We start from the raw sequence: 13070 nt of genomic DNA, 5'->3' as shown, positions 1-13070 counted from the left end.
CCTGGCAAGGTGCCGGGTGTCAGCTCAAGCAAACAGTCTCTTACTTGTGGTGACAGCTAACACCAAAGAAGAGGAGTAGCAAAACACCTCCCCTGATCCCAATTGGCATTTTTACCTTCAAAATTATGAAGCTTCTACATAGACTTCCTCCGTGAGCCAGTCTTGTGCTTTGCTGAGGAGACCTGGCCACAATTCCCAGCGTATCCACGAAGCTCAGAGGTCACCGTTTGGTCTGTCTCCTTACTTCAGAGGGTTGTTGTGAGGACAAAATGAGAGGAAATTCATGTGTGCTGCCCTGAGCTGCAAATGTGACCATAACAGTCTCTTAGTAACAAAACTGCTTTGTTCTCATTCCCTCTCTTTGCTCAGACAATGGAAAATAAAATCACCAAAGAAGGGATGTCTGAGGAACGAGCCTAGAGATGGTCTTGATTTGTGATCTAGATTCTGATCTTCCTTATGCTTAACACAAAGTGACAGAAATATCTTCAGTGGTGATGATGATGATGATTTATTTATTTATTTATTTATACCCCCGCCCATCGTGATGCATACAGAGATACAGCGTACATGTCTGCAAAGGCTCTGTTTCTTTCTCTCAAACCAAATACCCTAAACCCAAGTTCTTCTAAGAGATGCGTTTGACAGTTTGTATACCCATGCACAATAAGCAAAACAAGAGAGATGTATTTTCTCATTTCACATATATTCTACATCTGCTAGCTATGCTATGCTGAGGACTGAAAATCTCCCCCTTGACTGCTGGATATCTTATTCAGCCTTCCTCTCATATATTGAATTTCACCAGGTCACATACTTCACTGGCATAAGGACTAGAAACTTCATTTATTCTTGTTTTAGGACTGCTAGACAATGGAGGAGTCCACGTGGGGAAACTCTCGACAGAGGTAAAGGTTTACTTGAGCACAGCTGCATCAGCACCATACTGTGGTGAGTGCATCCAGAGGGCTGAGATTTTCTTCATATTTCAAGGCAACAGCAGAGAATATCAAAATCCCACAGAGAGCCCCTTACAGATGTAGTGTAGGGAATGGGCTCTCATGCACTCTTCTCACACATCTGACTTGTGCACATTTGTTTGAAGGCCTGCATGGAGCCTGCCCATGCGCCTCTCTCTCCATATGATTGGGAACTGTCACATGGGAGACTTCTAGACACACAGAGCACCTATCTAGGCTTTGTGCAGACTATCAAATAAACTTGTAGGGCATGGGTGGAGCACAATGCCATGATCTACTACCAATCTTTGGGGGGCCAGAGCAAGCACGTTTGGAATTTTGAGGAAAGCGCATTGGGTGTTAGTTGGACAAAATGGCTGCCACAGTGCCGTGGCCTAACACAAAATGGCAGGAGGGAGGGTGCAGCATAAAAGAAAATGTCTTCCACATCTTAAAAGAAAAGAAAAGAAAAATAGATGGGGCCACAAAACGTGGGGGCATCCCCTTCCCATTGGTCCCCAAAGGGAAAAAACCTATGCCAGCCATTGCCATACTTACAGATAGATGCTATTTGCACCTCTTTTCTGTTCAGAATGGAAATTAAAACAGGTGTCCTGTCCTAGAATCCAATGAACTGTGGGAAGGATGAAGGGGGCATGTTCACTGTAGGAGAGGCTGAGCCAATGCAAACAGGAATTTAGCAGGAGGAGCAAACAGTCTAATGCATTATGGATTTGGAGGGTATATTTACTGAGACCATTCGCAGGCCCCGTAAGTGGTACACTCAGTCATGCTGATTCCATGCTGGCAACCCCTGATCCATGCAGATCTTCAGATAAATGTGTAGGGCAGGAGTGGGAACAGCTGCTGTGATCCTGCTCCCCCCTGCACATGTAGCACGTACAATTTAAAGATCTGAAAGGGGCTCTTGGGGGCTACTGCTTCACTAATGCTGGCTGTGTGAATTGATTTCTCTACACTCGATGGCTGGAATTGAATGTGTGAATTGGCTCCAGTAAAAAGCATTCATGGTCAGAGATGGAACAGTTCAGTCTGCAGTGTTAAGGTCTCTGATGCTGAGGAACCAGCTCTGAAAAATCTGTGAAATGCATCCAGAGCTGTGGATTATGTCAGTTCCTAATCCTAACTCTAACCTTTAACAAAGGAGCAGTTAAATGGTTTGAAGAGGGGTAAATTATGGATGGATTTGCAAAAGATATAGCAGCCATCTTCTGTTAAAGCCGGAGTCTAAAGATATTCAGTGCTTTTTGCCCCAAATGTGATCTCTGTTGCCTAGTGTATCATAGCCTGGTAGAATTTCGCCTGCAGACGAGGAGGACTTCGGACACCAACATTGAGATCGCCTTTCTCAGCAGCAACTCCTCATTCAGCACCAGCATCACCATGTGAGTAACAACGGACAATTTTGAGGTGCTTCTCACGATTCTCTCTGTCCCCTTTTCCTTTCAAGATTTGCTTAGCTGACCGTGCAATCCTATGCATGGTTGTTCAAAAGTAAGGCCCATTAAGTCCAATGTGACTTACTCCAAGGTGAGTGTGTACAGGATTGCAGCCTAAGTATCTTCACAAGACTCTTTGCAACAGTCACATTTGTGGAATATAACAGCAGCACAAACTTCCACCCAAGAGTAGACACTTTCCCCTTCCCCTTCCCCGAAATAACAGAGGATTATTACTTTGAACTTCATCAATTTCCTGGGGAAGAGCCACTCACTGAGATCATTCACCTAGAAGCACATTATTGTATTATGAACCACTTCCCTTATCAGCCCACTCCTCCCATATTTCCACCAAACTCAGCCAAGGAACACACAGTTGTTGACCAAAGACACGTCTTTATTATTCATTAGTTTGGCAGGTGAAAGCAAGCAGCAGCTCATGCGATTCCTTCCCAGGGTCTGCAACCATCGTACTTGAAAGTGTTACTGGCAAGCTAGTAGCATCCTGCCAGGAGAATGCCTGATTGGCAAGGATGAGGGGCCACATGGGGACATTGAGCACCACAAGGGCCAGAGAAGTGGGTGTCAGCCTCCAGCTTTTCAGCAAAAGGGATGGCCCAGTCTGAAGATGGTGGTTCTTTCCCAAAACACTGGCATGCACATCCCTGAAACAGCCCATGGCATCCACATCTGCTTGCAGAACCATGTTGTTGCAGAACGATGGCCCCCTGCAGAGCCAAAATTTCAAGGTGGGATGAATCCAAGGTGACCTAGTTCATGGAAGCCTTTGAAGGCTTCCACGCAGGTGTAGACTCTGGCTGTGGGTGTGCAGCCCATCAGGGGATGGTACATAGACTGATAGAAGGGAGTGGTCCCCTGTTGCTGCAACTACTCCAAAGGGTGTGGACCGGGAAATAGCTGTCTAGACACTAGACTGGTGTGTGTGGGTATTCGGAGCTGTAGAAACGACTGTGTCAGCTTTGACAATAAAGATTTAACTCTCTGCCATGACAGTCAGGGCCAGGCACTTCACTCATCAGTTCTCTGTGTGAGCCAGGAGATTGCATTTTCCTTGAAATAAAGAAAAACTCTCCCCTTGGCATGCAGCAGGAGAGAAACTGCCCCGTCCCCAGGACACCTTATCAGCAGCACTGGATAGGGGGGGTTGCAATGTTGCTTAAGTACAAATTGAACAGTAGGGGGCACCAACAGGTTAAAAAAGGCGAAAGTAAAGGACCCCTGGATGGTTAAGTCCAGTCAAAGGTGACAATGGGGTTGCGTTTGTCCACAGACAGCTTTCCAAGTCATGTGGCCAGCATGACTAAACCGCTTCTGGCACAACAGAACACCGTGACAGAAACCAGAGTGCATACAAACGCCATTTACCTTCCCGCCACAGTGGTACCTATTTTTCGAATCACTAGGTTGGCAGGAGCTGGGACAGAGCAATGGGAGCTCACTCCATTGCGGGGATTTGAACCGGTGGCCTTCCGATCGGCAAGCCCAAGAGGCTCAGTGGTTTAGACCACAGCGCCCCCCGCGTCCCAACAAACCACCTAGTTCTCCACCCCTAGAGGTGGGCATACTGTTGAATAGTTTTGCAGTGCCCTATCAGAACATTTCACTCTTTGCTCATTGCTGAGAATAGGGAGATTAGTTTCCATTTTGCTGGTTCAGTTTTGTTGTCGTTCTTGATTATTGGGGCCGCCATTCTTTCATTCCACCCCTTGGATAATTGGCCTCTCTTGCTTAGAGCAGTAAACATGGGACTGCAAATTGTTGCTGTAGTTGTTGTTAATGTGTGTAATATATATGTCAGGGTTACTTCCAGATCCTAGCTCACAGAGGATCACGCTAGCCAGCGATCGTTAAATAAAAGTCTTTATTGAGTTACAGTCTCCATTCTCGAGCTGCTGCGTGCAACCCTACGTCTTATGCTTAGATCGGCGAAGCTCCGTCTGAGTCTCCGCCCCTTGCGCACCAACTTAATATCCTAGCCCTGCTCCACCTTTTCCGCCTGACAGTTCTCCTCTGGGTCCCTCTGCCCCCCTGGGTCTCTTCCTTCCGGGATTCTTCTGACGCTGACCCCCCTGACTCTCCTGTCTCCTTGCGCCGGGCTTTAGGACCTGGCTCCCTTTCCGGGCTGCCTACTGCGCCACCTTCCTGTGCATTTGAACTTGGCGCGCGCGCCCAACCTTCCACTTTCCGTCTAACCGTCACTTCGCTCCCCGATGAAGGTGTGGCCACTCCTGACTCGTGCCCTCCCTCCTGTTGCGAGCTGCCAGCGCTTGCTCCCTGGCGCTCTTCCTCTTTCCTACTCTCTGGCGGTGACGTTGGTCCCGATCTCCAACTGCTCCCCTCTGAGTCCCCTCTGGCTCTTTCTTCCTGGGGTGTCCCCCTAGTCTCCCCCCTTGCCCTGGCCACTGGTGCTCCTTTTTGTGAATCTTCTGATTCACTGGAAAGACTCGGAGATCTCGGGTCGTCGTCATCACTCATCCTTTCTTCTGCCTCCTCCCCCTCGCTCTCTGTTTCCTCCCTTGCCCTCGCCTCTGCTCCTGAACCCCTGACATCCATCCCCCCCTCGAAGCCCCCTCTTCCCCCCTCCCCTCCTTCCGGTGCGGGAACTGGGTGCTGCAGTGTCAAGGGGACGAATGTCGGGTACAGTTCGCTTCCCGTGGCGGGCCTCCATCCGAAGTCTTCCGGTTCTTCCTCCCTGCTCTCGTCGATGACGGTCACCTCTGCTTCCATCTCTGTGCCGCCGTGCTCGAGACCCTGGTCGTCCCCGAAAACGTCCATGTCCGTCTCTCCCTCGCTTCCTTCTGGAGGCGTTGCTCGTCCTGGACCCTCCAGCCACTTCCTGCGCCACTGCTCCTCTGGTCGATCATCCCACCAATACGAGGGTTCTGAAGCAGATCCCGAGGGCGACCCCTCCGGGGAACGGGCGTCTCGTGTCGGTTCCTCATCCGAGTCGAACCCCCGGAACGTGCTGGCTGAAAGCGTGGGCGTGAAAAGCCAGTCGTCGAAAAAGTCCGCTGGCATTGGCCTATGGGGGAAGAGGGCATGAAACTCTTCCTTGAGCAGAGGTTCATCTAAAGCGTAGCCCGGCACCCAGCTGTTGGCACTGGCCGGGGTGCCCTCCTTAGCGAGAAGGTATTCTACCCCCTCTTCCCCCCATCTGGAGTCCAAAATCTCCGTGACTTCGTTGAGGCGCACCTCCTGTGCCACTCCCCGTTGCCTGGTTCCCTCTCGGAGCGGACTCGGCGCCGTTCCGGGTTCCTGAAACCTGTGCGGTGCCTTGTAGGGAGTGAGCACCGATCTGTGGAACACCGGATGCATTCTGGAACCCTCCGGAAGCGCCAGCCTGAAGGCCACCGGGTTGACCTGCTCTTCGACTTGGTAGGGCCCCAGTTGCTTATGCCCTAGTTTCTTCTTGGCCAACGACCTGGCCGGCACTGCGTGGGCTGCTAACCAGACCCAGTCTCCCACATGGATCTCTTCGCCAACCCTTCTGTGTTTGTCTGCCTGTACCTTGTATGCGTGTTTGGCCAGCTCCAGGTGCCGCCGCAGCTGATCGTGGACCTCCTGCAACTCCGACGCGAACGCATCTGCTGTCTGCGGCTCCCCCTCCACCAGTCTTTCCAGTCCCGGGAAGGTTCTGGGGTGCCTCCCGTTGTTGGCGAAGAACGGCATGACCCCCGTGGACACGTGCTTCGTGTTGTTGTAGGCGAACTCGGCGAGCGGCAGGTAATCCACCCACGTCGCAGGCTGTTGATTCGCATAGCATCTCAGGTACTGCTGCATGATGGCATTGACCCGCTCCGCTTGCCCGTTGGTCTGCGGGTGTCTCGCCGACGCCAGGTTGATCTTGACGTTTAGGAAGCCCATCAGCTTCTGCCAGAAATTCGAGATGAACTGCCGCCCACGGTCGGACAGAATAGACCGTGGCAGACCGTGAACCTTGAACACGTGGTCTATGAACAGTTTGGCGGTTTGTTCCGCCGTGGCCACCTTCGCACACGGGATGAAATGTGCCATCTTGGAGAACAAGTCCGCCACCACCAGCACGGCCGTCTTGCCCCTCGAGCTGGGCAGATCCGTGACGAAGTCCAGGGCGACTCTCTCCCATGGCTCGACCGGAGTTTGCAGCGGTTCCAACAGTCCGGCCGGCGGTCTGTGCACTGGTTTGGCCCTCTGGCAGGTGTCGCACCTCGCCACGTAGTCCGCGACCTCCCCTCTCATTCCGGGCCACCAGAAATCCCTGGCGACTAATTCCACCGTCTTCTCCTTGCCAAAGTGCCCGGCAGTGGGCGCGTCGTGCAGCTGATGCAGTACCTTGGCGCGAAGTTCGTCTCCCGGCACGTAGATGGCCCCTTTGCGGATGAGCAATCCATCTCTCAGCTGGAACCCGTCGGTCGCTGCCGTGCCCCTTTGCATCTCTGCCATCTTTGCTTGCGCGAAGGAGTCATTCTGCAACGCTCGTCGCACCGCCTCCAGGTCCACTGTCGCCGCAGCGCACGCCCACACTGTTGGTGCAAAGATGTGCATGGCGGCCGCTGGCGTGGCGTCCTCCAGATACTGTGGCTTACGGGAGAGCGCGTCCGCCATGATGTTGGTGTCCCCCGGGACATACTCTATCCGGAAGTCGAAGTTCGCAAAGAACTCAGCCCAACGTATCTGCCTCTGGTTCAGGAACTGTGCCGTGCGCCAGTGCTCCAGATTCTTGTGGTCCGTGCAGACCTGCACCGTGTGCTTGGCTCCAATCAGGAAGTGCCTCCATGCTTTGAACGCTGCATGAATAGCCAGCAACTCCCTGTCCCAGATGGTGTAGTTCTGTTCGGACTTGCTGAGCTTCCTGGAGTAAAACGCTCCGGGCCTCCAAACCCCCTGCGGGTCCTTCTGCAGCAGGACTGCTCCGACGGCCCTGTCCGAGGCGTCTGTTTCAACTCTCATCGGCCTGCTGGGGTCGACATGAAGCAGCTGTTCCTCCGACGCGAAAAGACGCTTGCGTGCCTGAAAGGACTGCTCCGCCTGCGCTGTCCAGATGAACTTCTTTTTCTTGGAACTGAGCGTGTCCGTGATGGCCGCTGTCTGCATAGCGAAGCCTTTGATGAACTTGCGATAGAAGTTCGCGAAGCCGACAAACCGTTGGACCTCCTTCCGGTTGCGTGGGCTTTTCCAATCCAACACCGCTCGAACCTTGGCGCTGTCCATGGCGAGCCCCTTGTCAGACAACTTGTAGCCCAGGAAATCCACCTCCGTCACGTCGAATTGGCACTTCTCCAGCTTGGCGTAAAGCCTATGTTGCTGGAGCCTGCTCAGCACTTCCCTGACGTGTCTGTCATGCTCCTGCTGCGATTCCGAAAAGATCAGGATGTCATCCAAGAAACAGACGCACGTCTTGTAGAGGAGCCCCGCCAACACGTGATGCATGAAAGCTTGAAAAACGTGGGAGCCATTTTGCAATCCAAAAGGCATAACTCTATATTCGTAGGTGCCCAGGGGCGTGAACATGGCTGTCTTCCACTCATCTCCTTCCCGCATGCGAATGAGGTTGTACGCCCCTCGCAGGTCCAACTTGGTGAACACGCTGCCCTTGCGTACTTTTGCGAGGAGGTCGTCGATTCGGGGCATGGGGAAGTCCGACGGCTTGGTGACACTGTTCAAAATGCGGTAGTCCACCACGAGCCTTTTCTGGGGCGTGTCTCGCTTCTTCACAAAGAATACAGGACTGCCCCCCGCTGCCTGGGACTCTCGGATGAAACCGCGCTTCAAATTATGATCTATGAACTCTTTGAGTTCCTGCAGTTCGTCTTCAGACATGGAATACAGCTTCCCTTTGGGCAGCGCCGCCCCCGGCAGCAGGTCAATTTTGCAGTCATATGGTCTGTGGGGGGGTAGCTTGTCTGCCTCCTTCTCGCAGAAAACCTCCAAAAATTCTGCGTACTTGTGGGGAATCGCTTGCAGCGTGCCTAGCAGCAGCTGTGACTCCTCTTGCTCCCCTTCCTGCTGGGGCATGATGCAGTGTTCAGCACAAAAGGAAGAGCCGAAGGTCAGCTGCCTCTGGTACCAAGCCAGCGTCGGGCTGTGCTTGTCCAGCCAACTCATGCCCAATACGATAGGCGTGTCTGAGAGTTGAGTGACGTTGAAGCTGATGATTTCCCTGTGATTTCCAAGCCGCAGCACCATAGGTGGCGTCTGCTTCACCACTTGCCCCCCTAGCAGCTCCCTGCCATCCACCGTGACAACCTGCAGGGGCAGCGTGGCAGGCAGCAACTGTATAGCGTGCCGGTCGACAAAGTCCTGCCCTATGAAGTCTGCATTGCTTCCCGAGTCGACGGTGATTGGCACGTCCATGGTGATTCCATTGGGTAGCTGGAGCGATGCGGTGAGCCTCACTACTGGCTTGGGCGGGAGGGGGTCCATGGGCGGTAAAATCCCTGGGGACTGCTTCACTGACACGTCTGGCCGGGCCCCAGTGCCTCTTCCTCCAGCCAGACATCGTCGTTTCCCTGCTGTGGTTCTCCTTGCTGCGTTGCTGCAGTCACCATTGCTGAAGCTGCAGTGTGCTTGTGGAGCCTCCGGGGACACTCTTTCGCCATATGCCCTGGATCCTCGCAGATATAACACTTCCTGTTCCCTCTAGGAGGCTTCGCTTTCACTGCTGCCGGTGCTAGGGCTCTGGCTGCTGACTGAGCCCTTGCACTCCCAACCTCCATCGGTTCCACCCCTCCCCCTGTTGGAGGCGTGGATTGCGCACGCGCTGCTTCTCTGGGAAGGAAGGAGGAGCCCCTGGCTGGTTCGCGCCCGCTGCGCCCTTCGTCCCTGCTCCACGGACGTTCTTCCAGCCGCACTCCCACCGCCAGCGCCCTCTGAACGATCTCCTGCGTGGTCCGGGGTCTCTCCCCCCTCGCAATCTCATCTTTAACCGAGTTGTGCAAGCCCTCCCAAAAAAGGTCTCTGACAGGAGCCGAATCTCTGTCCCATTCCAGGGCACTGACCAAAGCGAAAAAGCGGGCATGATACTGCCTTACGCTGGCCCTCCCTTGCCTTAGTCCATGCACCTCCTTTCGGGCAAGATCCACGTCAATGCTTGATAAAAAACAGCCATCCATCGCTTTAATAAAGGCGTCCGCATTTTGGAGCGCAGGATCCTTATCTCTCCACAAATTGCGCAGCCATGCTTTTGCGTCTCCATGCAAATGGGACATGATGAACCCCACTTTCTCTTGTTCATCTCTAAAGTCTTTGTGCAGTAGTTGCAGTGCACACATTACGTCTGCTCTAAAGTTGGGGTACTGTTGCAAATTCCCATCGAAGTGCGAGACCAGACCGCCTGTGCGTCTCCCCAACCCAATCCCCTCTGGTTTGGGTGTCTGTTGCCCTTGCTTCGTAAGCACGTCCAACCTGACCTGGAGATCCCTGTAGGCGGCAGCTGCTTCCTCCTCTCTCTTCCTGGACGCCAGCGCCTCGGCATTCAGTCGTGAAACTGCTTCTCTGAGTTCCGTTATTTGCTGTTCGGCCGTCATATTGTCTGCCGTTCGTGAGCTCTCTTGTAGGCACCCGCTTTCCCTCCTCTCCGCGAGGCCGTGGATGCCCACAATTTGAGGAGACGGAGCTTACTGTCAGGGTTACTTCCAGATCCTAGCTCACAGAGGATCACGCTAGCCAGCGGTTGTTGATTAAAAGTCTTTATTGAGTTACAGTCTCCATTCTTGAGCTGCTGCGTGCAACCCTACGTCTTATGCTTAGATCGGCGAAGCTCCGTCTGAGTCTCCGCCCCTTGCGCACCAACTTAATATCCTAGCCCTGCTCCACCTTTTCCGCCTGACAGTTCTCCTCTGGGTCCCTCTGCCCCCCTGGGTCTCTTCCTTCCGGGATTCTTCTGACGCTGACCCCCCTGACTCTCCTGTCTCCTTGCGCCGGGCTTTAGGACCTGGCTCCCTTTCCGGGCTGCCTACTGCGCCACCTTCCTGTGCATTTGAACTTGGCGCGCGCGCCCAACCTTCCACTTTCCGTCTAACCGTCACTTCGCTCCCCGATGAAGGTGTGGCCACTCCTGACTCGTGCCCTCCCTCCTGTTGCGAGCTGCCAGCGCTTGCTCCCTGGCGCTCTTCCTCTTTCCTACTCTCTGGCGGTGACGTTGGTCCCGATCTCCAACTGCTCCCCTCTGAGTCCCCTCTGGCTCTTTCTTCCTGGGGTGTCCCCCTAGTCTCCCCCCTTGCCCTGGCCACTGGTGCTCCTTTTTGTGAATCTTCTGATTCACTGGAAAGACTCGGAGATCTCGGGTCGTCGTCATCACTCATCCTTTCTTCTGCCTCCTCCCCCTCGCTCTCTGTTTCCTCCCTTGCCCTCGCCTCTGCTCCTGAACCCCTGACAATATATATATAAAGATTGTTGAGGGAAGGCGAGCAACATCCCTCTTTCCTGCAGGAGGCTTGTCATCTGACTCCTTTGTTCTTTCTGCCACGAGAGAGAAGAGCTCTTCAGCTGCCAGCCTTGCAGGCTTCTTTACGATGCTAAACCTGACAGAGCAAAAAGATTGTGGAGCAATTTCTCTGATTTTACCGAAAGGGAAGGTGATGGGACTTCACAAACATGCTAGGAAATAATCTTGGGCAATTTCACCCTCTTTTTGCACCCGGGAGGAAACCTTGCTACTCCCCCACCTCCCCTTTTTTTTTTACTCTTCCCTTTTGTAAAGCTCAGGAAACTCTAAACAGTCAAAGAAAGAGGAAGGGACACGCAAATACATACTGTCAGGGAACTGACATCGGAGGAAAGGGAAGTGGTAAGGCTCCCAGAGACTGGGAGAGAGTCAACAGCCAAAGCAGGGACCAGCAGGGGGAGCGCCGGGTCTCTGGAGGAGGGTCTCAGTAATGCTGAGAGAGACGCAGCAGCCCAGGCAGGAAGCAGCAGGGGAGAGAAAGGGGTGAGAGACACTTCGAGCGAAAATAGCGGGGAGGTGTCAGAAGCAACTGCAGGGAGACCCATACTTCGCCGGAAGCTGCCACGTCGTGAGTCCAGGAGACGCGTTTCCGTTAAGGAACTTCTTTGCTGGAAGCGCTTCCGCAGACAGCCACTGTCAGACTCTACTAGTGACTAGAGCAGACATGTCTGAGGAGCTCTGTCACACACAGAGGTTTGTGGGGTCGCACAAACTCTGAAGGGGCACAATTTTAAGCACAAGCAGCTAACCATCCCCTGACAGCAGTCTGACAGTCTCTGTACGCTGCTTGTGCAGGAGAAAGCATCATGAGCAACCCAGTCGGAACCGGAGACGCAGGGGTTGGAGCTGGTCCAAGCTTGGAGGAAAGGTATCAAGCTCTGGAAGTCCAACTGGCGCTGCAGACGGCGAGGCTCGAGGAGAGAAGGGCTCAGGATGCTGACAAAAAGGGGAGAACCACTCAGTTCCCCAGAAAGGTACCAGGATTGGTGCAGAAGTTTGGGGGGGACCCCAAGGATTACCATGCCTTTAGGACTGAGATGCAATATGCCCTGAATGTGCAGTTTGATGAGTTCCCTGATGAGGAATCGCGAGTTGCGTTCGTAATTGGGCATCTTGAGAAGGGGGCGCGGGACTGGGTTCGACCCCTGATGGCAACGCACAACGATATCCTAAAGGACACTATGAAATTTTTTCGTGCAATGGATATCATGTTTTCCAGCGATATTGAGGAAGGGTTGGTACGCAGACAGCTAATGGCTTGCAAGCAGGGAAGCAGATCTGTCCGTGAGTACTGGACTGAATTTACCATGCTGATTCACAGATTGGGGTGGGATTTATCGGCGGCACCCATTCAGATGCTATTTGAAGAAGGTCTTTCTTCAGCTGTGAAAGACGAGCTGGCCAGGAGCCCCAGGGCGGGGTCTATGGATCAGCTGACCAAATCTGCGCTGACCATTGGAGCGCGCCAGGAGGCAAGAGCCTTGGAGAGGCGGGAAGGGAGAGGGGAACGTTGGAAGGAGTTACGCATTCCAGACATTCCTGAGCCAGCTTTCCCGCCGGCAGAGCCGATGGAAATCGGAACAGCCCGCGCGCGCGCAGTTTCAAAGCCCAGTGAGGGGGCGAAGAAGGAGGGAAAGGGAGCCCGGAAATGCTATCTCTGCCAACAGCCAGGCCACTTTGCCAGAGTCTGCCCCCAGAGGAAGGAATGGCAAGGGATGGTGGGAGCTGTTGAGGGGGAAGAGCAGGGAGAAACGGAGCAGGTAAAAGCCAACGCCTGGTTGCCAGCAGGGCACTGCAGCCGGGCCAAAGAGCAGTGAAAGTGCCCCTTCCCCAAGTGCCAGTGCCAGAAGCTCCTCGACCTGCTCTAGTGATTGAAGTGTCGCTAGAGCTGCAAAATGGACACCCCCTAAAAATAAAGGCGCTGTTGGACTCAGGCAGCTCCTGCAATTTCATGAGCAAGGAGTTTGCTGCTGAACACCAGATACAGACTATCCCTTTAAGCAACCCCCTGCAGGTGACCACGATTGATGGCAGGGAACTGTTGGGAGGAGGCGTCAGCTTGCAGACCGTCCCAATGATAATGAGGGTGGCAAGGCACACAGAACTGATAGCGTTTAATGTGGCCACCTTGGGAGGCGCTCCCATTATTTTGGGAATGAGCTGGCTAGCCCTACATGATCCGCTGGTGGGCTGGCATCAAAGAGT

General features: G+C 53.6%; 1 protein-coding gene across 4 annotated transcripts in view; it reads left to right on the top strand.

The window, feature by feature from the left end:
• PLA1A (phospholipase A1 member A) overlaps positions 1–13070 on the top strand; it is a 32271-nt gene that overhangs the window by 12891 nt on the left and 6310 nt on the right. For 3 of the 4 annotated variants that reach the window (XM_082205943.1, XM_082205942.1, XM_082205944.1), the window contains exons 8-9: positions 862–951; positions 2257–2365. In XM_082205943.1, the coding sequence (XP_082062069.1) occupies positions 862–951; positions 2257–2365 (199 nt within the window). Of the gene's footprint in view, positions 1–861; positions 952–2256; positions 2366–10849; positions 11168–13070 lie in introns of those variants that run through there. The other variant, XM_082205945.1, reaches the window with a different exon arrangement.

The sequence above is a fragment of the Podarcis vaucheri genome, assembly GCF_965113315.1.
Source record: "Podarcis vaucheri genome assembly, chromosome: 17".
Taxonomy (NCBI): Eukaryota; Metazoa; Chordata; class Lepidosauria; order Squamata; family Lacertidae; genus Podarcis; species Podarcis vaucheri.
The sequence above is the reverse complement of the archived record's forward strand: the minus strand, read 5'-3'. Positions and strand labels throughout refer to the sequence as shown.